At 40.5% G+C, this 26,179-nt stretch overlaps 1 protein-coding gene across 3 annotated transcripts; it reads left to right on the top strand.

The window, feature by feature from the left end:
- Positions 1-160: 160 nt before the first annotated feature.
- ZNF652 (zinc finger protein 652) lies at positions 161-25,942 on the top strand. Of its 3 annotated transcripts, none has more exons than XM_035347908.1 (6): positions 161-427; positions 16,284-17,432; positions 20,858-21,005; positions 21,303-21,418; positions 24,189-24,333; positions 24,738-25,942. In XM_035347908.1, exons 2-6 carry the CDS (start codon positions 16,524-16,526, stop codon positions 25,250-25,252), a joined length of 1,833 nt encoding a protein of 610 aa, XP_035203799.1. In that variant the 5' UTR covers positions 161-427; positions 16,284-16,523; the 3' UTR covers positions 25,253-25,942. The 3 variants fall into 3 exon arrangements, with proteins under 3 accessions (XP_035203799.1, XP_035203800.1, XP_035203798.1); XM_035347909.1 differs by lacking the exon at positions 161-427 and adding an exon at positions 698-1,116; XM_035347907.1 differs by lacking the exon at positions 161-427 and adding an exon at positions 14,102-14,809.
- The last annotated feature ends 237 nt before the right edge of the window (positions 25,943-26,179 follow it).

Raw genomic sequence — 26,179 nt, 5'->3', positions numbered from 1 at the left:
ATGGGTGTTTCCCCCCTGCCCAGCGCGCTCGCGCGCGCGCGTCCCCCCCCCCGCCCCGCTCGCGGCAGCCACCTCCTCGGCGCGCTCCCGCGCGCGTGCGCGCGGCGGAGTCGCGAGACTGGCTGCGGCGGCCACGTAGCGCTGCGGCGGCGGCCGAGGGGAGCGGGAGCCGCGTCCGCCGGCGGTGGCGGAGCCTGGGCCTGCCCCTGAGCTCGACCCCGACCCCGAGGCGGAGGCTGTTCGAGCGCCGCGGCGGCGGCCGAGGGGGCCGAGCGGAGGCAGGCGGGGAGGCAGGGCCCTGGCCGTCCTGCCCTCCGCCCTCCCGCCTCGCCTCCTCCGCCCGCCCGCCGCCGCCCCTGCTGCGCCCCCCGCCCCGCGCCGCCCGGCATGGAAGGCGGCGGGGGCGGCCCTGAGGGGATCGGCCTGGGTGAGTGGGGGCCCCCTGCCCGGCTGGGGATCCCCTTCCCCCTCTTCCCTCTTCTTCGCGGGCCTGGCGGCAGCAGCCAAGCAGAGCTAGGCCCAGCCGGGGGTGGGTGGCGGAGGGAGCGGGTCAGGGCCGCCGCCCGGCCTGGAAGGGAGCGGGGCTGCGAGGGGCGGGGGGCGCATCGTGCCCGGCCTGCGGCCCGCCGGGGCAGCGCGGTGCGGCCAGGGCGCTCCGCGGATGCAGGGGTGCGGCCGGGGCAGCCCCCGGCGAGTGGGGGAAACGCTCCTGGAGGCCCGGGGGTCTGCCCTGGCAGGGCACCCCGCGAGGAGGGGTTGGTCCACCTGCTGGGAGGTGAGGGGGGAGACGGGTGAGTTGCCCGGAGTGAGCGGAAAAAATAACCGTGTTGAATCTGGATGTGTTGGACAGCCTTTCCGCACATCTTGCTTTGTGCCACTGCTTTCCAGCCTCGTCTCGTGGAGCGGTAGCACGGAGGTAGGGGAGCCGCTGGCAGCCTTTTACATCCTTCTTGCCGCTTGCCTGCCTAATTGTGCACCCCCAGCGGTATGCAGTCCATGATTGTTAGGAGGAAGCGTTGTTACTAAATGCACTAGCTTCTGGGACTAGAGTTGTCCTTGGGTAGGCGAGGAGCTGAAACGTACGTAGCCTTTTCCAGTGGCTGTTTCTGGATCTAGGTATGTGTAGGAAAATAACAGATGTTTTTTCTCTTCCGCAGTTGTTTGCTTAGGTATCTTCTTCTTCTCATTGCTCTCAAGGTATATGTTGTAGGGTGTGTGTCCCAGGGTATTGATTTTTGTTTTGATTTTTAACTGTCTTGCATCCACTTGCAGTTCTGTGGATGTTTTGGTACAGGCATTGTTAGAATGAGAAGTTAACACTTTGAGTAAATGTTTCTCTTTTGGTTTTAATAGTATTGTGTAAGTACCTTCTTCAGTCATCACAGAGTTTTGGCATCTTGTGCAGCAGAAGTGATTTAAGTCAAAGAGAGGGAAGTACTGTTACCATGAAAGATGTGAGGAATGTGCATTTTTATCTTTCAGGGGATGACCTGAGCTGTATTGTTCTGGGAGTGGCAACTGGCACGTGCTTTGTTGGCAGCAGTGTATGTGGTGAATCGAGAGAATGAGGGTGGGTTATGCATGCTAACTGAATAAAGGACATGTAATGTGTGAGCAATGATATGTGAAGCATGGTCTGATGCACCTTGATGGTCTTGATTTGTCACCATGCTGACTGCAGTTTGATTGTTCACGGGTACAAGTTAGGCACTCTTCCTGTGGAGGTAGTTGGTGTGTATTAACAAAATGCATATTGTAGGACTATAGACAGGACTAGAGAAAACATGTTAAAAAACACTGTGGAGTTTCAAAATCTCATTTAAAAAGGATCTAATACTTTATCGTTGCAAATAATTTACTTCCTTTATATGGGTCTGCTGTTACCACTGGTACATATTTGATGCCCTTTTCTCCATCTTTCTCCCAGCATATACGATGCGTTTTTTTCTGCTTTTTAGAGATTAATCAAGTACGTGTAATATAATGGTTGTGCTCTAAGAGTTAAGTCCTTGCCCCAGGCACAACAATCAGATGTCAATAATAAAGTTGAGATATAAACTAACAATGTAAATGTGTAGTCAAGGGATAGAGATTTTGAAAGCATTTTCAGAGTGTTTGAAAAAGGAGTGCGAAATCATAAAGGCTTTTTTATTTTTCTAACTAAGCAATTGTATGTAGCGGGATATCAGAGACTTAAGATTGTATTTATAAATCCTATCTAGTATTTGGTGAGCCTAATATTCATGGGTACTTCAGTATTTATTTGCAATAACAGAACAGTTGTATTTGGTAAGATCAGTTAACTTTTGTGGCTTAGCATTTGTAATACTTTTTTAAAAAAGTTCAAAATATTTACACGATCAGAAGAGACATTTTGTCATTAGAGACTTGTTAATTTGTTTTAAAGGACTTTATTGATTATATTATTATTTCATGTTTAATGCTGATATAGAAAGTCTTTTGCTGATGTTCTCTGGAGACTAAATTCTTCAGCAGTTTTGGATGAATGTTAAGGTATATACAGGAGCTAAATTAATCTGTGAGGCTCGTTGCAAGTGCAAGGTACAGGGGTGTTCTGGTTTTGCTCTCATTGCTAGAATGTACCTGGTGCTGTCTGCAGTTGACATCATCCTATAATATTTTGAGCTTTTTCAAGCTGAGTAAGCATGGCTGAATTATTTCATTGTTTTCCATGAGGATCTGTAGTTTTGAACCTATTCTTTTTGTGGATTGAAATGCCTAGCTTCCAAATACTTCCATTAGCAAGTATTTCCTAGCAAATGCTAGGCTTACAAATTTTAAAGCCTTTGCAATAACTCCTTTATTTTGTATCAAAAGCCTAAATTACTATTTTCTACTAATATAAAAAGATATTTTGTCTACAAGTTACAAATTTAATTATTTTAAGAACAGTTTTATAAAAACATTTGGCCTTGAAGTTGCAAGCGCTGTTTAGGCACCTGTATAAATATAAGTAAAATTATATACTATCTCAGGTCTTTAAAGGATTTTCATTTTCAGTATTTTGAAAAGTGGGTGGGATTTGCTTATAAGTAAAAGTAATGCTTTTACTGGTTGTGAGATCTATGTAAAGACTGACTTTCCTACTTCAGTTGAAACGTACATTATAACTTAAACTTCTAGTACCTAATTTCAAATTAGTTTTACAGATGCTGAGTGGTTTTAAATTGGTGACTTTTTTTTAATTGCTCCTCCCTCCCAAAAAACAATTGCGTGGGTAGTGAAACACTGGTGGTAGCTCTGGTGCCAGCATCTTAAACTCATTAACACAAACAGCTTGCATTAGTTTCCTTGACACTTTCAGACACCCTCCCCTCAGGAGGTTTCAGACTAGTAGTTTTTACTCAAGAGAAACATTTAGCCATGCTAGACATCTAACAATGCTTACATGCTGTAGTGTTCTTGTTAATGTATTTTTTAAGTTTGGAAACTTGATGACGTGGAACAGTGATTTTAGAAATGTTATGAAAGGCTAGCCTAATAGGGGCTGGGACTGCTTAAAGATAGGTTACTGGAATTAGGATCCTTATTGAGAAATTTGAGACAAAATCTGTTAAGCCAATTTCATTCTAGCTCTGGTACTAAATACAAGCAAACAAAGTTTTTTCAGCTGGAGTTTTGGAGGAATATTTGTGGTACCACTGTGAAGACAGATGGCTTGATAAAGTTTTCTTCTCTGTATTTGCCTCCCACCCCACCCACACACTTTTTGTAGAAAGTTTTATAGTTGAAAATGTATGGACAAGCATCCATTGATTCATGTACTTTTATGGGAATTTGGTACACAAAAAGTTGCAAATATTTGAGTTGGAGCCTAGCTGAATCTTGCAGGTGCAGAAAGATGACTAGAACTTCGCTTTTCCTATGGCTGACTAGTCTCATGGAAAATGGTGAAAATCTGTCCTGAACTCTGTAGTTGTTTGCAAGTCATACTCATTTAAACCTTTTTAATGCTTACGTAATGAAAGGGAAATTATGGAATGTTTCTTAATAGTGCTGTCTGAAGACAAATGACATATGGTGACAACAGTGAATTTTAATGATAGAAGGCAGGTGATATCTAACTAAAAGCTGTTATATATTTTAAAGAAGCAGCTCTCCTTCCTGGCCACACTTCACACTTCTGTAGCTTTTCTGGTTCTGTCCTTTCTAACTAACTATACTGTTTCATACAGTAATAGGAGCTCTTTTGCTGATTCCTGTAACTTTTCTATTTTTTTTTTTCCAGGCTAGCAAATTTGAGGTATTTGTCATAGAAGTTATGGGGTTGGATGTATTGCTCTTCCTCTGTTTTGTATGCTTTCTCACTGTAGTAAGTTCTGTGAATTCACTGTTAAATGTAATGCACTATACTTAGATTTCACATTTTAACTGCATGCCACTTCAAGGAGCGTAATTTGGGATAGGTGTGACATCAGGAGTCTCAACATGACATCAGGAGTCTCAACATTATGAGAATACAAGTTTACAAGTTGTGGCATATAGATGTAAATTCAGAAGTTTTTAGCAGGGTCAGAAACGTGTCCTAAGAAGCCTTCATCATCTATGTCATGTAATAATAAAAATGCCTGCTGTTAATCTCTAGTATGCTGTATTGTAGTGTGCATATCTTGAATCGTTCATTTTGCACTTCCTAACTGCAAGACAAAATATATTGGAGTGAAATGCCTTTCTGACTGCAGTCTAAAAGTCTGAGAAAAGTTATGTGCAGAATTTAATTGCAGCTTTTTGCCCAGCAGTTTGGTTTTAACGTATACCTTGTTGCGCTTTCCTTCCAGTAGTACCTTTCTAAACTTATTCCAAATCTTCTGGCTTTGTGTTTGGAATCCCCCCTCCTTTCTTATTCTTTATTATGGTGTTTTCTATTACCTTTTCTGAACTTGTTTCTTATAACAGTCCATTACCTTTTTTCTTTTCTCTCTTTTAAAGTTTCATAGCTCTACCTCTAACCTGCAGATTATTTGATGAATTATCCTGCCTTCTGCTTCTCTTTGGTAAATTACCTAGCCCACTTATAGTGCTATAAAATCATTTAACATAAAATCTCCTGTGGACAACTGACTTCTATTATCCCACACTCCGGTCGCATTAAATTCAGACAGTAAAATGGAGCTGATTATCCGTGCTCAGTGGACACCCTTCTCCTCCCTCTCACTTCACAACAAAAACACCAGTCTTTGTCTGTAAGGTAGCATTGGGCATTACAGAGATGCTACTCCCTGTCTTGCTCTGGAAATTAACTGTTGTTAATTTCTGCCAAGAGGGAGAAGGAAAGTTTTGTGTGTGTGTCTTTTTCCCCCTAAGTGTTCTCATTCTCACCCTGAAACCTTCTGGCTGCTCTAAAGACTGTCACCGTTAGTGCAACTTGCAATTCTTGTGCTATGGAGTAGGTACTGAGGTGGTTTCTGTGATAGTTCAGACCTTTGAAAAGATGTGATTTTGACTTGAAGCTTACGACTGTAATCCTAATGTTCTTAAGATACATCTGTGGTTTTAGATTGTAACATATTAGTAAGAAGAGAGAACTCATACCTGGATTATTTTTATAATCATTAGGCCATGGAACTCATTTTTAAATGAACGCTAGAGCTATACTACGCTAGAGGCTGAAATCGTTGAAGAAAATTTCCAGTTTGCTACAGGCTCTTGAAAATACATTATTTTTTCAAGATCGATTCTTTAGCATCACCCTCAGATCTCTTCTGCAAATTTGTTGTGCTTCTGGTTTTCTTACCTTGCTGTTTTATGGAAGTTGAAAGCCAGATTGCACCTGTAGAGCAAACAGGTTGTTTCAGGAAGCAAAATCTTGTAATGGATGGTAGTATTCATGAAGCTGCTTGGTGAGCTGGTTCAGAGAACTGATCCATCTGAAAACAAATCCCAAGGAATTGTTTTTTGGTTTGTTTTCACAAGGCAACTGTCCCCGCAACCATAAGAATGTTAGTGCTGGTGCATGAATAGGGAAAGAGTGTACTGCCTCCTTTGGCCATCTCACAGGCTTAGATCAGATTAAAATGAACAAATAACTTTTGCCTTACCAGATTATTACCCTCACTTCACCTAGAGGGAAACTTAGAGCAGAGGCAAGATGTCTGAAGTTGACTGATGTAGAGTTAAAACTGGGAATCACATCTATTGTACCAGTGAAGAGTGTATTTATGCTTGAGAATTGCACCTGACAAATGTGAAGCATGAGATGAACTGCTGCCATGGTACACTGTGTGTTTTGATCACACATTCAGGTGAATATAGACTTGCTGAATGGCTTCCTATCTCCATGCCTAACTCTGGTAACTTTAGTGAGAGTACTTCATGTAGTTTCTACTTGCAAAGGTCAAACTTTTGGAAATAGGAGCTTCTCTTCAAGTCTTGTTACTTGGTTAGCATTTCTTGACAGCTGATAAATTTGCGTGTTATTAAATGTGCTTTTTGAAATTATGTAAATATTATGAAAGCAAGACTTAATGTTTTTTCCAAAGGTTTACTTTGTGCATTTAAAACAAACTCTGTGTGTAGTGTTTGAAGAGATTCAGTAGCTCAAATGTACCGAGTGGTCATTCAGGGTTTACAGGAATGTTTTGACATTGTGCAAAGAGAAACACACAGGGTAGTATAGTTTTAGTATTGGCACATCTAGAGTTTGACAACACTATCTTACCTTAATGTCTCAGGAATCGTTCCAGGACATCAGTTCCATTGTTGATTTGTACTTGTGTGAACACACATCTCATCTTTCTACTAAAAACCACAAGGTTAAATGGAGTTGGTTTGAGTAGTGTTTGGCAATTCGGTAGTTAAAATGCTGCTAGAAGTTACAAAACTGGAATGCTGCAGGGAAATGCAAACATATATATTTTTTGTGGGCAGTTTCAAAAGTGGAGATAGTAAGAAAAGTCCAGGTAAGGAGAAGCTCCTTGTGTAGTTCTCGGTGAGTGCAGCATTTACCAGTATGAGAGAGAGACTGGTGAGTCAGGTTCCTAACCTAATCAGTGTGTCTGCCACTATGCAGAGGACAGTTGTGCAGCTGCTGCAAGCATTTTGGGAGGTTTTTACAAACTTGTTGCTGGTTTCAAAGTCAAAAGTCACCTAGTGTGTAAAGAGTTCTAGATTTTAAATCGGGAGGATTTCAAACCTTATCTGTAAGTACATTCCAATGATGTGAGAAGAACAAACTTTGTTTTAGAGAAACCAAATTCACATTTCCATGAAGCCAAAGATTTTGCTGACTGGAAGTGAATCAGTGTTGTTGTTTTTTAAAGTACATTAAACAGAAGGACTCTGTAAAATGGGTGGGTGTAACATGCTCTCAGCTCATATGGGATTATTTTAAATATCCCATTATTACAGTTTAAAAGATAAATGATACAGGAGCACACTACATGCTCTGAGGTGTAGTACAGGTTGATCAAATCTGTAAGCAAACAGAGTGTTACGGAACCTGTATGTGAGCTTTCAAAACTGAACTCTTGTAAAAAGTACAAAAAATGTCTTCTCCATTCTAAATATTACAAAGGTCTCCTTTAGGGCTAACTAGGAGAAGAGCTCAGTCTGTTCTGGGTATAATTCTGAATGCGGGTATTCCATTTTTTTTTTTTTTTTCCTACCAAGATAGAGCTGTTAGTTTAAACTGAGGAAAAAAAACTTACGAAATGAATGTCCAGATGGAAGTTAATACTTGTTAACTTTACTTTGCGGACAGACCATTTAATTTCTTTAATATACATCCAATCCACTGATCTGTATACTTAAAGACATAGCTACACATCTACTGCCACTTTTGTCACAACTCCTCCTGTAGGAGGAAAAATGCTAACTTTGGGAAAAAGAAGTACAGATATTGATGACAAATTTCCTTTTTGTCTTCGTATGGCTTTGTGTGTAGCCTATGTTGTTAGTGCAATCATTTGCAGCCCTGTTAGTGATGTTTAATAAGTGTCATCATTGGGCATCCATGAAAATAAATGAACGGTTTAAAACGTTAGCAGAATTTTTACTAGTTTTCAAAATATGCAAGCAGATAATGAGGAAAGGAAGAGTTCTTAAAGCAGAGAGGAATCTAGCTACTGAATGAGAAGAAAACCAGGCCAAAAAAGTGCCTTGGAACAAAGGGTAGACGAATAGGTGAAACAGTTGCCTTTCAGTATCATGGCAGTAAGTAGTATTGTGAATTTGTGGCACATATTTTTAGGAATATGTACATTTAAAGGGACAGAAAATCTTTCTGTAATAAATTATTACAGAAGAGTGATTAGCATGAAAGCTAGGTGTGTATGTGTGGATGACTGCTGTTGAGGGAGAACTACCTGCTTTGTTTTAATCTTGCTTTCTCTTTTTTTTCATTGAAAGAAATAGACAAGTCAGAATAGTTTTGGATGCAAGGAAGTTCCTAATCCAGACACAGTGTTTAACTTTGACACATTTAAGGTAGCAGGAAGTACTAAGACTTTTTTGAATGTGAACATTTTTCAAGAGGGTTTTGCCTTGAAAAAGAAAACTGTTGGAGTCCATGGCAGTCATATCTAAAACTAGTTCCTAGCCAACAGAAATAAGCCTTCAGCTTATTTCATAAACTGAGGGGTTATAATGCAGCTGAATTCTGAAATGGTAACCTTAAACTATTTTCTGTGGAGATAATGCTTGAAAAAATTCCAGATGCACAGTTCTGGAAATCACTGGTTTGAAAACCTGTGTCCCACAAACCACATTTGTAGATACAGACAAATAATTCATCCTAAGAAATGGAAAAAAATCTGGAGGTATTGTATCCTAGTATTATGTTTTAGCTGCAAGATGTTACATGAGGCATTTTGGAAATGTAGTCTGCTTCATTTTCCATTAGACTGATAAATATTTAGAGGCAAGTTGCTCCTTAAGATGAAAATGTTGTCTGCTGAGTTAGCAAGATAACTGTCATAGATTATTTTAGAAGAGGTTGAAAAAAATAACTAGAAGATGGGACAGTCTGGATGCTGTACTGCATCTTCAGCCTTTCATATACTTTCCTGACATGTTTCTGCCAACCTTTACCACAAGAACTAGACAGTATTCATTCAGTCTCCAGTCTTTTGTTTCCTTCCCAAGACTGACTGCAATATCTTCAGTTACTGCCAGTGCTGTGGTGGTTGGTTGGTTGTTTTTTTACGATACCCAAATAGCTTTAATTTCATCAAAATACAAGCCACGGTTCCACACTTTTATATTTGATCTTTTGTTTTATATAAGTTGATGTTGAAAATCTGCTTCAAGTGATTTCTGGGCTTGCAGTGAAAAGAAGATTGTTGTGATTTTTGTGTTTTCACAGTGCAGTCCCAGGAATTCCTTTGTGAACGCTGCTTCTGAATGTCCTCTCACCATGTTAAACCGTATTCCCAAAGTCTGCATCAGTTGCACAAAATGAACATTCTGATACAGTAGATTGTAAAAGCTATGGAGGAAAGTAGAAAAGAGTAGTCCTAAATGTTGAACCTATTACAGATACCATCTCATAGATGGGTATTAAACATGACGAAATAGGCTGTTGGTCACATTTAGTTTTTTTGTTCTGTAGCTAGGTGGGCAAAGGCAGGTTTGAGTACATCTCCATGGAAATGCAAAGTCTGTGAAGATGTTCTGACTGTGCCTTTGTTTTGAGATAGAACTTAGAATTTAAGAACACCTTTTTTTTTTTGCATATAAAGTGTCTGAGATGCACAAGAAGGGAGTGATTGTATGATGATATGAACGATTCCCTCCTGTCTTATAGTCCTGATTACTATCTACTGCCATGATGTAACTTGTACTGTGTGTTTTCCCACTAACAGAGTTGCTGTGGCTGCTGTCCTGTTTCACGCATCTGTTCTTCAGATTGTGCAAGTATATTGAAACACTTTTTCATCTGCTCTGAAATATTGCTGATGTATTGAAATGTACATGATTGGAACATTTTAGTCACTGTTTTTTCACATTGCATCCACAGTTGTTTCTTGCTAATGTGCTACTCAGATTTCACAGAAGAAAAAAAAAAAAACTCTTATTACTAAAGGATTCAGTAAATCTAAACATATTTCTCTGATACATTTCCTTGTATTTCTGTCCTGTCATGTAAAGAAATTGACATGGAATTGATTAACAGGTAACACAGACTGTACAAATGTTAACAGAAGTTAAGTGAAAAATCACACTCCTGTTTACCTCTACATTTATACTTACCAGAATGATGCATTCATTCACTTATCAGCCTTTCAAAATAAACACAATTGTGCTGTCTTAACATAGCCCTAATACTCCTACTGTACCCAAATAAGGTCGTTAATAGGTGTGATTTTTTTTTTTTACTTAAAATGATTCTGCTGTTTTGAAAGGGTGAGCTATCCTGTTGTATTCTGATTTCACACAGTTTTTAGCTGTACTAGAAATTTCTACCCGTTTAATGAACTTTGACCCAGCTTCAGGAAGCAGAGAAGCTGGCCCTCCAGTTTCAGTTCGAAATTTGGGTGGTGGTCAGACTGTCACATGTCCCAGGTATGGCATAATGTTGGGGCTGTGTTTGATTAATCCCAAGCCTGCAACCACTGCCTTACATCTATCTGTTCAGAGTAAAGTTTCATCAACAAATATTTGACTAGTTTGAAACTAGTGCATTATCTTAAATAGTGTAAATGATTTATTTATACACGATTGTTTCACTGCTTGTAAACTGAATGCAACTCTAGTTGCCTTGGGCTGTAGTGGAGCTGCTGGATTGTAGCTTCCAACCAAAAGACATTCAGAATCCTTAACACCTTCACATTTTTATGTTAATGCATGCACAAAATGGCATTGCCTTTAATTATAACAATTATTATTATTATTATTTTTTAACTTTTACTTTTTCTAACAGTATTTTGAGAGGTCTCATTTTATGGAAAAGAAAATTTCAAATGTCAAGATACTCAAGCTTTCTTTTCAAACTTGGTTTAATATATAGTGGTCTATGTATTGGTCTATAAGTGGCAGAGTGGAAAACCTATTTACATCTTGCAGTGCTTCTTGATTGTAAAAAGTTGCTGTGAAACAGATTGCTCTGCTCTTAAACTGAAGCAGAAGGATGTGTGTGAAACTTAGATCTTGTGAAGTTATCAGACTTGTGTTATGGAAAGGAATTGTGCAAATAATTTGTAAAGCTTATGTAAGGTGTTTGTTATTTTGGTGCTACATTGTTATCTGTCTCAGATTCACCCACAGGTCAAGTTCTGTATACTTGATGGAAGAATAATTTTGTCAGGGTGTCTTTTGAGCTATGTTAAAGTTGAGAGCACTTCTTACTGTGCAAAGTTGGAAGAGAAATCTAGTACAAGTAGATCATAAACAAAAACATATATATATTTTTTCAAGACAGGTACAGATATATATATGTATAATCATATGAATACGTGTATATAGTCTGTATCTGTCTTGAAAGGATGTAATACAGGGGGGGAAAAAAGCTGACCAATAAACTAATATTTTTTTAATGTTGGACTATTGCAATATCTTTTTTTACAGTATGCACTTTTCATGCAAGGTATAGGTGAGCTTTGGGAAAATCCCAAGCTCTTATCCTTCTCTCTTTTCCCTATGATGTGTGCAAAACTTATCCAAATGCCAATGATTTGCAAATTCAGGCATGGATTTTTATTTTATTTTTTAATGTAATTTTCTGGCCCTTATAGCTGTCTGGGAAGAGCAAGGGAACCTCCAGATGTTAACTAAGTAATAAATCTACACAGTGCCATCTATGTCTCTATACCAATCATCCTTGTGCCTGCAGTACTTTTCCTAGACTTGCCAACCTGTAGCAAAGTGAATTATACCAATGTCTGACAATTTTCAGGTATAATACTGATAACTTAATGTGGGCAACAATTAAATTGGTTTTAAAAATAATTAAATTAGGTCACTCTCACATTGGCCATGAGTGGCAGGGTCATAGTTGGTTGTGGAATGCCCTGAAGTGCCATTTCATCCCTTTTCTTGGAGCCAACAAACAGTCCAGGCAGAAAGAATGAATATTCTGGGAGCCAACAAACAGTCCAGGCAGAAAGAATGAATAGTTAAGTGTATATCTGTGGAGCTGGCACCCAAAATACGATTACAGGCAAACAGCTGTAGACCATGTAGGAGTCAGTAGCTTACAGGGCCTTGATATGCAGAAATGATCATGTAACAACCACTTCACTTACTAGCCAGGGTAAAAGAAGCAGTATTTTTCTTGTGGTGGATGCTTGCCAGCATAGAAATCATATGTCCTTGGCACAGGTTAGACTAAAATATGAGATGTCCAGACTTTCAAGCTGGTCCCTTTCTGAGCCCAACCAAGGACATGTAATTTGAAGCCATTAACTGTTGAGTATATTGAAGTTGGTCTGTAGTGATTTCAAAGTATCTACTGAGTCAGAGCTGAGACAGGTAACTATCTGTACTTGTGTCTCTGTTATAAGTTGTTCTATTTTTGGTACAAATAGCATGAAGAAATGTGGTTTTTCTTCAGAAGCAGCGAAAGCATTACACAAAGTGTTAGTCTCACATACACATGCTTCCTCCACCTACGTATTTGCCTGCAAGTTGTTTCTACTTCTTTTTCTGAGTGTGAGCCTTTAATATTTGTAGGCTTGCAAACCTTTCTCATATGATCTTTGATTACCAAATGTTGTACGCACCTCATAAACGCATTCTATGCTCATAATAGTTATTCCTCAGTTTCATGTCTTGATAGGGTTCCTCAGAAATAACTTTGAAATTGCATTTAAAACACAGAGTGTAAACTACTATTTACATTTTAATCAGATCTTTTATTGCTTCCGTTTTTAGTATGGCTGAAATTCATTCTGTGAGCCCAAGCTGTTCAACAGCTTTGAAAAAAGTGGATTTACATTTATTAAAGGGGAGAGGGGGGGAGTGCTTCCTTATGTTTGGGATCAGAAAATTTAGAAAAAAAAAATGTTCTGTTAGATTTTTTTGCAGTATTTAAAGTACTGTCTCTCAGAACTGTCAGTTGTCTAATAGCAAGTTGTTTATCTCAAGTATATAAGGAAGACTTTGCTTTACCATCTGGTTGACTGCTAAATAATGTTGTTCGAAAGTTGTGGGTCCCTTGAGGGTAGCAAGCAATGTATTCAAAGTGAAAGTAGGTTACTGTTTCTGCAGAGTGAAGTGGTTTTAAGACCCATTAGCTTTGATAATTCAGAACATGCCATTTTTTTTTTTTCAATTATTTTTTGAAGTGGTAATATATTCATACAAAGTGGTTTGTTATACTGAATATTCTGTAAATGAGCAGTGATTAAATGATGGCAGGATATGTAAAAAGAATATTTCAAATGCTTTGAGAGGCATTTGGACAACACTCTCAGACATATGGTTTAATTTTTGGGTGGTCCTGTGTGGGGCCATGACTTGGACTTGCTGATCCTGGTGGGTCCCTCCCACTGTAGGATATTCACATAATTATAGAGGTTGGAAGGGACCTCAAGAGATAATCCACTCCAACCCCCCTGCCAAAGCAGATTCCCTAGAGCAGGTTGCCCAGGTAGGCGTCGAGATGGGTCTTGAATGTCTCCAGAGGAGGGGATTCCACAACCTCCCTGGGCAGCCTGTCCCAGTGCTCCATCGCCCTCACCGTGAAGAATTTCTTTTGCATGTTGGTGTGGAACTTCCTCTGCTCCATTTTGTGGCCATTGCCCCTTGCCCTGTCCCCATAGACCGCTGAAAAGAGGTTGGCCAAATCCCTCCAGCTCCCACACTTAAGGTATTTATAGACATTGATAAGATCCCCTCTCAGTTTTCTTTTCTCAAGGTTGAACAGACTCAGGTCTCTCAGCCTTTGCTCATTGGGTGGGTGCTCGAGGCCCCGTATCATCTTTGTGGCCTTCTGCTGGACTCTTTCCAGGAGATCCCTATCTTTTTTGTTCCGGTGAGCCCAGAACTGGACACAATGCTCCAGGTGAGGCCTCAACAGGGCAGAGTAGAGCGGGAGGATCACCTCCTTTGATGTGCTGGCCACTCTCCTTTTAATGCACACCAGGATCCTATTGACCTTCTTGGCACACTGCTGGCTCATGGCTAACCTGTTGTCCACCAGGACTCCCAGGTCCTTCTCCACAGAGTTCTGCAGCAGGTCATCCCCCAGACTGTACTGATACATGCACTAAATTCTATAAGCTCTATCGTTCTGCTCTATTGTTCAATTTCAGCATTCAGTAAATGGGGGGAGGGGAGAGGTAACGCTTCCTTTTAATGACAAGTTTTCTGCTTTTCCTGGTTATCTAGCTGCAGAATTCTGGCAGCATTCCTAAATTACTCATGCAGTTTTTAAAAATACTTAATATGCTGAGGAAAGAATTTCAACATGAGTGATTTTTGGACATCTAAATAATTTATTAGATTTTCTCAAGGGAAAAGTTAAACAATGGATTGCATTATGCCCACTGCTTTCTAACCTCGGTATAGGGTTGTTAATTTTGGCTTGCAGTCACAACCAGTTTATTATTTACTAGTTTTTCCATCTGAATATTACTTGGTATCACAAGTCAATGTTAACAGCCCTATCTCCATGTATTTCCTGGCCCAGCTGGGTCTTGACACTCGCCCTCCTGCCTCTCACCTCTGGAGATCAGAAGCTGCGACCTGAGACCCTGCTGAGGGGTATGCAGCAGTGGGGGCAGACCCTGGTGTTATGAGTCTAGGTTACTCTATCTGTGGGGTGCTTGCTGAGTGCATTTGGAAATACTGGAGAACTGTTCAAGAATCTGTTTAATTTACTTCAGGCTGGTAATCAGACAACTGCTTATTGGTAAGTCACTTTCACTAGTATGTTACTTCACAAAGATTGTAGGGCAAGGTTCAGTCTTTTGTTACTCAAACTGCTGTGAGCATTGGTAGGTTCATCTCCTGCTCAATTAAATTCATTTCAAAGTGGGAAATTTCTGGTGGAACAGTAAGATTGCAACTACGATACATAAAAATTGTGCCAAAATGTGTTTGCAATAAAGTTATTGCATTTGTAGTGTAAAGAGCACTTTAACTTAGAATGAAGTGGACAGAAAATATTATAAAAATACTGTTTGTATTACTGCTTCAGATTGGTTGTTTTTTATTGTTGCTCTGAGAATAATGAAAATAAAAATCAGGGTATGATTCTGCAAAGTTCAAATGTTTTATACCTGTCTGCTGGACTTACAACCTCAAACTCGAGGAATTTTTCAGACCCCGATAGTAGGGATCCACTGCTCTTCATACTTTGCTGCTCAATCCTTTCATTTTCTCTCAGGGGTCTTCTCTATCATCCAGTCATGGGATCTCTCTCTCAGACTTTCTATAATGAACCTCTTCTGTCTGCACCCTATAGCTGCAAGTTTTGTTCTGACCAATTGGTATTGTAATACTGTGCTACTAAGATGTAATTGGGTAAAAAATAAATGCCAGAGCTTGATTACTTGTATTCGTTAGGGATCACATGGTACTTTTTGCAAAAGGTAGTAGTAGTGTCTTGGCCAAATTCCAGCTTGGATAACTGCAAATGAAATTTAGATGGCAAATGTAATATTGTTTGGGTATTGCAGTGAGGAATAAATATGTGGGGGAAAAGAGAATGAGAAGAAAAGAATAAGGTGCCTTAAATCAAGAGGCTATGAGGGATGTCTGATGTGGAAACAAGCTGGGGGACGCACTGTTCTTAACCTGATTTAGTGCTGCCAGTTGAAAATGTTTCCATTGAAATTGTTTGTGCATATCTATGTTAATGGAATGTTGTTTGATATAAAAGTTCTTAATGTGTCCTCATTAGGGGTAAGGATGTGCTTTCTGTGGAAGTTACAGAAGAAGAGGTATTTCTGCATAGGTATACGTGTATACACCTTGTTTGATGAAGAGGCATGTGGGAGTTGAGCAGTCTTGGGGCCATCAGTGCTCGAGGAGAAACAGTGATAAGCATATTGGCCCAGCTTTCAGTTAGAAGGTGGTGATCTTTGACAGGTGCAGAGTATTCGTTTTGAAATTAATAGCATGCCTTGATTTCTACTTCTGAGGGTTCTAGTACTAGTTCTGGCCCACTTTAAAGGTGCATGTATTTGTACCTAACTCCTAGTTTTGCTTGAGATAATGCTATAGGACAATCCACCCACAGCAGATGCAGCTCATGGATGGTATATACCTTGTTTTTTACCTTACTTGTACAAACCCAGAAGAAATTTGTAAAGATTTTTGGGTGTTGTGTTTGTTTGTTTGTTTGTTTTTTGTAATCATGTTTTCTCTGTTGTCTTTTATAGATAAAATGTTCAACAGTTCAGTGACAACTTTCTTCAGAAGAATAATCGCTACTGCTCTGCTCTTGGCTTAATATCAGAGTTCTGTGACCTATACATCAGTGCTAAACATCAGCAGAGAATCCTATTCTGTGTAGATGAAACAGGCATCGGTCATGAGAACCTATCTCGATTTAAAGCTGCTTGCTTGGTTTTCTGGGATTAAAGGTGTTCATTGAATCAGTGTCCCATCCCGTCCCCCCCATGAATCAGGCAACCAATTCTTGTCAACAGTTGGCTGAAAACTGTGCAGTGCATGTAGCAGGTATGGCGCAAGAGGACAGTCACCGTGGTCAAGTGCCACCCACGTTTTATCATGGTGCCAGCCAGGAACTTGATCTATCCACCAAAGTATACAAGAGAGAGTCAGGAAGTCCTTACTCAGTGTTGGTGGACAGCAAAATGAGCAAACCACATCTCCATGAAAGAGAAGAGCAGCCATATTTCAGGGAAAACAGATCAGTAGGAGAAGTCCGGGCTGTGAAAGAAGATAGAGAAAACTCTGACGACTCTGAGGAGGAGGAAGAGGAGGAAGATGAAGTGACTTACAAAAGGGAGCAGATTATAGTAGAGGTAAACCTTAACAACCAAACATTAAATGTATCAAAAGGGGAGAAGGGTGTCCCCTCCCAGTCCAAAGAGACTGCTGTTCTTAAGACCAGCAGTGAGGAAGAGGAGGGTGACAGTGGGGAAGAGGCCACTGAAGAAAGTAATGATGATGAGGAAAATGAGAGGCAGAAGAAAAAAGAGAAAAGAGTGGAAAAAGTTAGTGTTGCACAAAGGAGAACAAGGAGAGCTGCATCTGCTGCAGCAGCCACAACTTCCCCATCACCCAGAACTACAAGGGGTCGTAGAAAGAGTATGGAGCCCCCCAGGCGTAAGAAGAAAGCTGCAAAGGAGCCCAAGGCACCTGTGCAGAAATCAAAGTGTGAAGAGAAGGAGACTTTAACCTGTGAGAAGTGCCCCAGGGTGTTTAACACACGCTGGTACCTGGAGAAGCACATGAACGTCACTCACAGGCGCATGCAGATCTGCGACAAATGTGGGAAGAAATTTGTTCTAGAAAGTGAGCTGTCCCTTCACCAGCAAACAGACTGTGAAAAAAATATCCAGGTAGGTTTGCTCACCTGCTTGCCAGATTTCCATACCTTCTGTTGTGCCCTAGATACAGCTAGTGGACACTTCAGAGGGGGAAATCTCTTGTGCAGACCAGATTCTGACCAAGACCTTGTCTCTACCTATCAGCACTTTTTGGTGTCTCCCAAAAGAAGTAAAATGTAGGGAACGGAGCATGCAAGTGTTGTCTAGTTTAGCAGAGTTACTCTAGTATTTAACTACATGTTAGGGAAAACACAAAGCTACTTTAACAAATGCAAACTCCTAGAGTAAATGGCCTGAAAACAAGTGCACGTGACAGGAAAAAACCTACTTCTTCAGGTGCTGAGCACCTGCAGCTATCCCTAGCTTTAAAGTTCCAGTGTCCTGATACTCAGTCACATATTATATCCAGATACCATTTCAAGGGAGAACAAAATTATGATGTGTACGTGGTATTGTAATTAAAAATGTTACAATACTGGAGAGGCAAGCAGGTGAGAATGAAGCTAGTAAAGTTAGGATTTGGATTTGTATTAAAAAGTAACTTTTTTTTAGTCCTGCTGAAATAATCATAAGTAATGTACAGCATTGCTTATAGTTCATGTATGTATAGGGAAGTATATGAGTTCAAGGACTGAATCTGTTCATGAGCCTGCCCTTTTTCCAGTGCAAAAGTTCAGTAAATCTCACTGATCATAAAAAGATGTCTGGTCTTTCTTGCCAGAGGATTTGTAGCTTTTAATTGTATACAACAATGGAAACTCGTGTTGTAATAGAACTATTTTAAAGTTACAGTTGTGGAAAGAGTTTCAGAGGTTCTCATCTGTGGTTTGTTCTTTGCTTGTGGGCATCTATGTTCTCATGTAACTGGAGGCGATGTTCTTTTATATGGCAATTTTAACAAGCATTTTTTGCCTTGTTAAACTAGGCACAGTGTTACCACCTACTTCAGAAATACTCCCACTGCTAGGATGAAGCAGATTGGGTTCAATTTCTGTGCAGCCGAAATGTTCAGTTTGTAGGGCAGCAAGTTCGTTTTTTTTTTTGTCTGTCCAATTGGTTTTACCAGAAACATTTAAGACTTTTTGTTGTTGTTCTTTGCTTAAATGCTAAACTGAATTCGTATTCAATTCCCACTGTGCAGAAGATGGTTGAAATGTTTGTTGCAATTTCTCTTTGCTGTAAGACTCAAATGCAGCTCTATATAACACTATGCTATTTTTCCTTATGTTTCAGCTCATAGGAGGAAGACTGAAGGAAGGAATATAATAAAAGATAATGAGTCTTGAACGTAGTAAAATACATTTCAGTATGTCCTTGCGATTTTTGAAATAAATTGTTCTGAAGTTTTATGTGGCAGAGAACATTTTAATGTAAATTTCAGGGATGGTCTGTCATCCAAATGGCTCATTCACAGCATTAAATCTCTTGATTTGAACAAGAATTTATGAATAGTTTGAATGTGTGGCATAGAATGGAGAAGCGTCCTGTAATCCATGCACCCATGTGCTTCTGAGGGGTTACATTCATTTCTCCAAAGGAATAAGGAAAGAAGTTGTAGAAATTGTTTTATATCCTATACCAGAAGAATCAGGTCCCGATTTTTAACCCTGATATTCATAGGTGGTAGAAGCACCACTAGTTGTCTTCAAGTTCTCAGTATATATATTTGGAATATATAGTATATATATTAACAGTGTATATATATATATATGTATGTATATATAGTAACAGTATATATATTCAACAATTATTTTTGTCTGTTGTAATACTTGGAATATGTTTCACAGCTGCCTGCAAATTTTCTATTGCAGTTGGCAAAAGGAGTACGGGGGATAGGAAAGTGATACATTAATATAGGGTTTAGTATGTCAAGGGAGCTACGGAGCTTTGTCTAGAAACGTGGCTTCATTATGGAAGTGGTAGTTGAACTGATAAACATGGCTGTCTCTTCTCCGTATTTTTCAGTGAAGTGATGTAATATGTTTTTCTAGGTAACTTCTGGTTTTTATCCTTTCAAAATTAGCATCCTCACAGAATTTCTGTTGTCATCTTAGATTCCATGTGGTAGATGTTAACAATCTAAACTACTTGCTGCTGATCATCAGTGAAATTGTAGATTGACAGCATCAAGGTCTCACTGAACCTTAAATGATTTTTGATCATTTCTTAGTATTACTTTACTCTATAGAGTCCTGTTCCGCCTCACGTCCCTGTCCCCTACCCTGGACTACAGTTTGATCCTGACTTGCCTCCAAGTAGGTACTTTCAGAGGTAAATGATCTTGGGGTCAGCGTGGTGAGTGGTGTACCAGATTTTCCAGGCCTGCAGAGACTTGAGCACTGTGGAAGCAGCATAACTTGCCTGTGCAGAGAAGAAACAACTCAAGTTGTCAGAAGGCCTAGTATTTGGTAGCTCTTCAGTGAGCAGCAAACAACTGTTCTTACTTGGGGGAGGAGAGTAACTGACAGGCAGAAAAATGGAGATGTACCAAAAACCACCAAACACCCCAACAGCTAACAAAAAACAACAAGCCAAAATTCCTTCTTCTTTACTTCAAAGATGAAAATAACTTTGTATCCTCACATGTATATCTGCTATTATATCTGGATTATTCTGGAATTTTCAAAATTGCACAAGGATTTTTATTAAGTCTTTAGCAAGAACTCTTTTGAAAAATGAGATGTGTGAAAGCTTGTGGATCCTGCTCATCGATTTTCTGAATGTTTCACTGTAGTCACGCAAAGAGATCAAAACATTTGCACGTGGTCATTTTAGACCTTCAATGCTACTGATATGTATAAATGAAGAGTTAGAACATACAAGATGAAGGCGGCAACTTGCTTTGCTGTATTGACTGTGTGTACAGACTCTCTGCATGGTCAACAGCTGCAAGATGGAAGTTGTCCTCTGTACAGAACTAAAAAGGTTACAGAAGGTTCAGGGTGCTCCTGAAAAAGACAGGGCTGGATGGGCAGATGGGGCTTAACAACTAGGTGGTGTTACCCTCCTCCACCTTTGTTGGCTTCTTCCTACACCATGGTTTAGATTACCAGCAGCATCGATGCCTATGGAGTTGTCATTTCTGTGTTAGGACTCGCTCAGTTCTTTGGAGGCTGCATCCAGCTATGTATGCTGTTGTGTTTTGGAAATAAGTTAGCACAGTGGCTGTGGTGCTCTTTGGGTGGTGTCAAAATGCAGTGTATTAACACCATTTCTAATTGTGCTTGATCAGAATTTCCAGCTTCTCTTAGTGTATTTGTTTCAACTGTGAAACAGTAAAAGTAGGCTGTAGTGCAGTCTGAGACAATATACAGTGTTTTGCATTGGTTTGGGTTGCCTTTTGTAATGCAAAAGTAGGACACGTGGCTTAACTCTGCAAACTTAAATCACTGAATCTTTCTAATTTAAACTTCCTTGTATTTATCCCATTCATTCAGTGTGTTTCCTGTAATAAATCATTCAAGAAGCTCTGGTCCCTCCATGAACATATCAAGATTGTCCACGGATATGCAGAAAAGAAATTCTCTTGTGAGATTTGTGAAAAGAAGTTCTACACTATGGCCCATGTGCGAAAACATATGGTTGGTGAGTTATTGATCAGTGCTTCTGTTGTTTCTGCCTCAAATGTGTCTTTGCAGTTCTTCACTTTTGAGGAATAAAAAAAAAAAAAAAGGTCAGTTTATCCTTAGCTTAAGTGTTCCAATCTGTGGTACTGACAGCAAGCAAAGTATGTGTATACATACATGTGTACAAACATATACATACTTAAAACTGTACAATACTAATGATTATTTTCCTTCTCAGTACTGGAAAAGAAATTTGGTTCAAGAGCTAAAATGTTTGTGTGGTAGTGACCATCTCTAATGTACTGTTGTGTTGCAGCACACACAAAGGACATGCCATTTACATGTGAAACCTGTGGAAAATCATTCAAACGCAGTATGTCTCTCAAAGTACATTCCCTACAGCATTCTGGAGAGAAACCTTTCAGATGTGAGGTGAGGCAGCAACTGTTAATCTGTTTAGATATAAAGGTATAAGATACTTATTTTGTTTAACATTCTTAAGCTTAGATATTAGATATAAGACATAAAATTAATAACACTGTCAGTAGGGCGTATGGGTGGAAACTGAATTGACTGACTTGTGGATGAGGAACATTTTTATGTTCCATAAAAATTTGGGGAAAACTATTCTCTGTTTGGGGAGCACAGCAGGAGTGCATCTAACAGCAATTCAAACTGAGATGTATTTGATTTGCTTTTACTGCTGGCTGTCATGTTTTTCTCAGTCAGTACACGCTACAGCAGGATTTTAATACCAGTTTTCCCTAAGTGTTCACAGTAAAGCGGTATCATGATGTAAATTATAGTAATCCTGCTCATCCTGCCCAGTGACTTGAAGCAGACAGAGGTGGCAACAGTGAAAATAAATTGCTGCTTGATTTTCACTTGTGAGGAAAAACTATCAGCATCACTGCAAACTTACTTCCTTGAGATAAGACCGTAGTCTAAATTGACATTTCCTAAACTGAGTGTATGTGTTGGAAGAGGGAAGTGTCTTGCTAATGCATTCATGTGTATCTGTGATTTGTAATTTTGCACTTGCCCTTGGGAAGGAGATCTGTATGGGATAGACTTAGCCAGTCATATGTCTAGGGCAAGTAATGTCTCGGTCATGTGATGGGGATGCTTGTGGGCATCACATGATGGAGGCAGGCCCTGATGTAGAGCCCTTCCTGTTTGCAGGTTGGGTTAGGTGGCTCACCCTGTCCACAAAATGGAGCACAGCTCCAGCGTATGTGGAGTAGTAATGGTGGTATTGCAGCCATAGTAGTCTTGAGGAACTTGTAGGGAAAGAAATTACCTCATGCCAATTAATTAAAGCTGGAAAACTGTCTGCTTTTCTGAAACACAAGCCTGCTTTACAGAGCTGCTGTTGGTTTTCCTGTGTGAGCAGAGTCCTCTAGTGGAGGCGTGATGTAATCCAGCAGAGAGATCTCGCAAAGCTGCAAAACCTCCAAATGATACATTAAGTGAACTTTTCTGTTGGCATAACGGTGTCCCTCCCTCAGCTTTGCCAACAGCTATGTCAACTAAAGGCTATGACTGTTCCATGCTTCTTGTCAAGGCTATTGTGGCAGCAGACCTTTTAGCACAGGTCAAATTCTATTCCCACTGAATAACTTAAATCCTGCATATGTAGAGTGTGAGGGTCTGTGTCCACAATGATTTCATAGAATCATAGAATGGCTCAGGTTGAAAGAGACCTTAAAGATCACCCAGTTCCAACCCCCCTGCCATGGGCACGGATGCCACCCACCAGATCAGGTTGCCCAGGGCCTCATCTAGCCTGGTCTTGAACACCTCCAGGGATGGGGCATCCGCAGCTTCTCTGAGCAATTTGTTCCAGTGCCTTACCTCACCCTCAGAGTAAACAATTTCCTCCTAACCTCTAATCTAAATCTTCCTTCTTTTAGTTTAAAGCCGTTCTCCCTTGTCCTGTCATTATCTGATTGAGCAAAAAGTTGCTCTCCATCTGTTTTATAAGTCCCCTTTAAGTATTGAAAAGCTGCAATGAGGTCTCCTCGGAGCCTTCTCTTCAGGCTGAACATCCCCAGCTCTCTCAGCCTTCCTTTGTAGGAGAGGTGCTCCAGTCCTCTGATCATCCTCATAGCCCTCCTCTGGACATGCTCTAAGAGATCAACATCCTTGTGCTGGGGCCCCAGACCTGGACTCAGTACTCCAAGTGGGGCCTCACAAGGGCAGAGCAGAGGGGGACAATCACCTGCATCCACCTGCTGGCCACTCCTCTTTTGATGCAGCCCAGGATGCAGTTGGCCTTCTGGGCTGCAAGCGTGCACTGCTGGCCCATGTCAAGCTTCTCGTCCACCAGAACCACCAAGTCCTTCTCTGCAGGGCTGCTCTCAATGAGTTCTTCTCCCAGCCTGTACTCATGTCTGCTGGGATTGCCCCTACTCAGGTGCAGTACCTTGCACTTAGACTTGTTGAACCTCATTAGGTTCACATGGGCCCACTTCTGAAGCCTGTGCAGGTCCCCTTAGATGGCATCTCTTCCTTCTGCTGTATCGACTGCACCACTCAGCTTGGTGTCATCTGCAAACTTTCTGAGGGTGCTTTGAATCCCACTGTCAGTGTCATTAATGAAGATGCTAAACGATACCGGTCCCAGGACAGACCCCTAAGGAACACCACTCATCACTGGCTTCCACCTGGACATAGAGCCATAGACCACCACTCTCTGGGTGCAACCTTCAGGCCAACTCTTTATCTACTGAATGGTCCACCCATCAAATGCGTATCTCTCCAGTTTGGAGATCAGAATGTCATGTGGGACCGTGTCAAAGGCTTTACAGAAGTCCAGGTGGATGACATGAGTCAGTCTTCCCTTGTCAACTGATGCAGTCACTCCATCATAGAAGGCCACCAGATTGGCCAGGCATGATTTGCCCTTGGTGAAGCCATGCTGGCTCTCTCGGATCACTTCTTTGTCTTGCACATGCCTTGACATTGCTTCCAGGAAAATTTTTCCATGATCCTCCCAGGCACAGAGGTGAGGCTCACTTGTCTGTAGTTCCCCAGATCCTCCTTGATTCCCTTTTTAAAAATGGGAATGATGTGTCCCTAGTTCAGGGAAGTTCAGGTATTCTTTACTCCTTCACTTAGTACATTTGAATGCTGTCCTGTGACTGCCTTGATTTCTGATCTGTGATGCTTGAATATCATGGATGCTGTTCTTCTGTTGCAGAACTGTGATGAGAGGTTTCAGTACAAGTACCAGCTGCGTTCCCACATGAGCATCCACATTGGGCACAAACAGTTCATGTGCCAGTGGTGTGGCAAAGACTTCAACATGAAACAGTACTTTGATGAGCACATGAAAACACACACTGGTAAGAACTTAGCAAAGAAAAGTACAGGTACTTCCAGGACAAAAACATTCCTACTCTTCCATCTGTATTCCATCCCTTGGAACTTGGGATCAAAGCTGTTATCCAGCCTAGAAAATCAGAAAGGAGAATTAGTATGTTAACTTACGTTAAATCTAAAGAACTGTTTATAGTCCTGTGATTCACTGCTGGGGGAACTGAGAATTTAGGCCTTATAGAAGGTTTTCTTGTGCATCAAAATCCAAAAAAGAGGATTTCATAAAGACTAAGGACTTCTGTAGAGCAGCTGTCTCTACTGAATGTAGCAGTCAGAATAGATTTTGTAGTATACAGTTCTTATAAGCATGCTAAAGGAAGTCTTAGAAGATGTTTTGTGCCTAACCAGTTGACATATCTGTGCTCAATAGGAGAAAAGCCCTTTATCTGTGAAATCTGTGGGAAAAGCTTCACCAGCCGCCCAAACATGAAGAGACATCGCCGAACTCACACAGGGGAGAAGCCCTACCCATGTGATGTGTGTGGCCAGCGATTTCGCTTCTCCAACATGCTCAAGGCACACAAGGAGAAGTGCTTCCGTGTTACCAGCCCCGTGAATGTGTCATCTGCAGTCCAGATTCCGCTGTCCACAGCTTCTCCTGCCACCACAGTCCCTGCTGTAGTAAACACACCCACCACCCCAACTCCACCTATGAACCTGAACCCAGTGAACACACTTCCTCCACGCCCCATCCCCCACCCATACTCACACCTTCACCTACATCCTCATCCTCACCATCCACATCATCTTCCGGTTCCCCCTGTTCCCCATTTACCTCCTCCTCCAGCTCTTTTTAAGAGTGAGCCTTTAAATCACAGAGGTCAGAGTGAGGACAACTTCCTGCGACACTTGGCAGAAAAAAACAGTTCAGCACAGCACCACTAACATCTTGGCTTCCTGTCAGTCATTTTCCCATTTTATGCACATGAAAACATGCCCTCATGGAGGTACAGAGGGTTACCTGATGAGGATTTTTGTCCATCTCTTAGCCCCAGCAGATGATCCTTGTTTTTCCTTTTAATTCGTTAGCAAATGAGGAAATCCTGGTTTGGATCAGCAGTGCTCATTTGAACCTGGGAATCAACAGGACTCAACCCCAATTTGCTTGTGTTTTACTGGTGACTTTTATAAATTTCAGATACTGAAACTTGTGGAATTTTATAATTTCATATCAGCTGATGAGGTATGCTTGCTTTTATATCCTGGACTTCTCCTCAAAGAGGAGAAAGCCTGGGTTTTCTTTGTACTAATCGGAAAGGCTGTGAGATTAATACAGAGCATTAATTGTATCACTGTGTATTGTAATGGATTTTTTTCAGCTTTTGGTGCCGGCTATGGAGTGAGCCAGACACGTATCACAGTATATTTGAGCATTATAAAGAAAGACAAAAAAAAAAAAATTGTTTCTGTAGCTCTCCTAACACACTCTTTATTTTACTACAGAAATTATTTTAGAGTTTTTTGTATAGACCTATTTAGTAGTCTGTTTCTAAAATGAAATGTATTTCAATAAGCGGTGTAATTTTTTCAGTGTAGCTGGACCTATGTTGTATAATAGATAAATTTTTATAATCATTGAAATGTGATTCTTAAAAGATGCATATAGCTTCTATAGTTAACGTTATTCTTACAACTATACAACTTACAGCAGCAAAAGGTGCTTCATAGAAGAAAGCAATCGAAGAGGTCTCTGGAAATGTTGATTTCAGAACTTTACGTAATTTATTTTAGTAGGTTGTTGGTTTGTTTTTTTTTTTGGCCTGGTTTGTTTTTTGTTTGTTTTGTTGGCTTTTGTGTTGTTTTTTTTTGGGG

This window comes from Oxyura jamaicensis, chromosome 27 (assembly GCF_011077185.1).
Source record: "Oxyura jamaicensis isolate SHBP4307 breed ruddy duck chromosome 27, BPBGC_Ojam_1.0, whole genome shotgun sequence".
In the NCBI taxonomy this organism is placed as follows: Eukaryota; Metazoa; Chordata; class Aves; order Anseriformes; family Anatidae; genus Oxyura; species Oxyura jamaicensis.
The sequence above is the reverse complement of the archived record's forward strand: the minus strand, read 5'-3'. Positions and strand labels throughout refer to the sequence as shown.

Bases quoted from the DNA above. Each gene is read 5' to 3' on its own strand.
- ZNF652 (XM_035347908.1), top strand. From the start codon at position 16,524: ATGAATCAGGCAACCAATTCTTGTCAACAGTTGGCTGAAAACTGTGCA. The intron at 17,433-20,857 runs GTAGGTTTGCTC...CCATTCATTCAG, and splicing joins ACTGTGAAAAAAATATCCAG to TGTGTTTCCTGTAATAAATC. The intron at 21,419-24,188 runs GTGAGGCAGCAA...CTTCTGTTGCAG, and splicing joins AGAAACCTTTCAGATGTGAG to AACTGTGATGAGAGGTTTCA.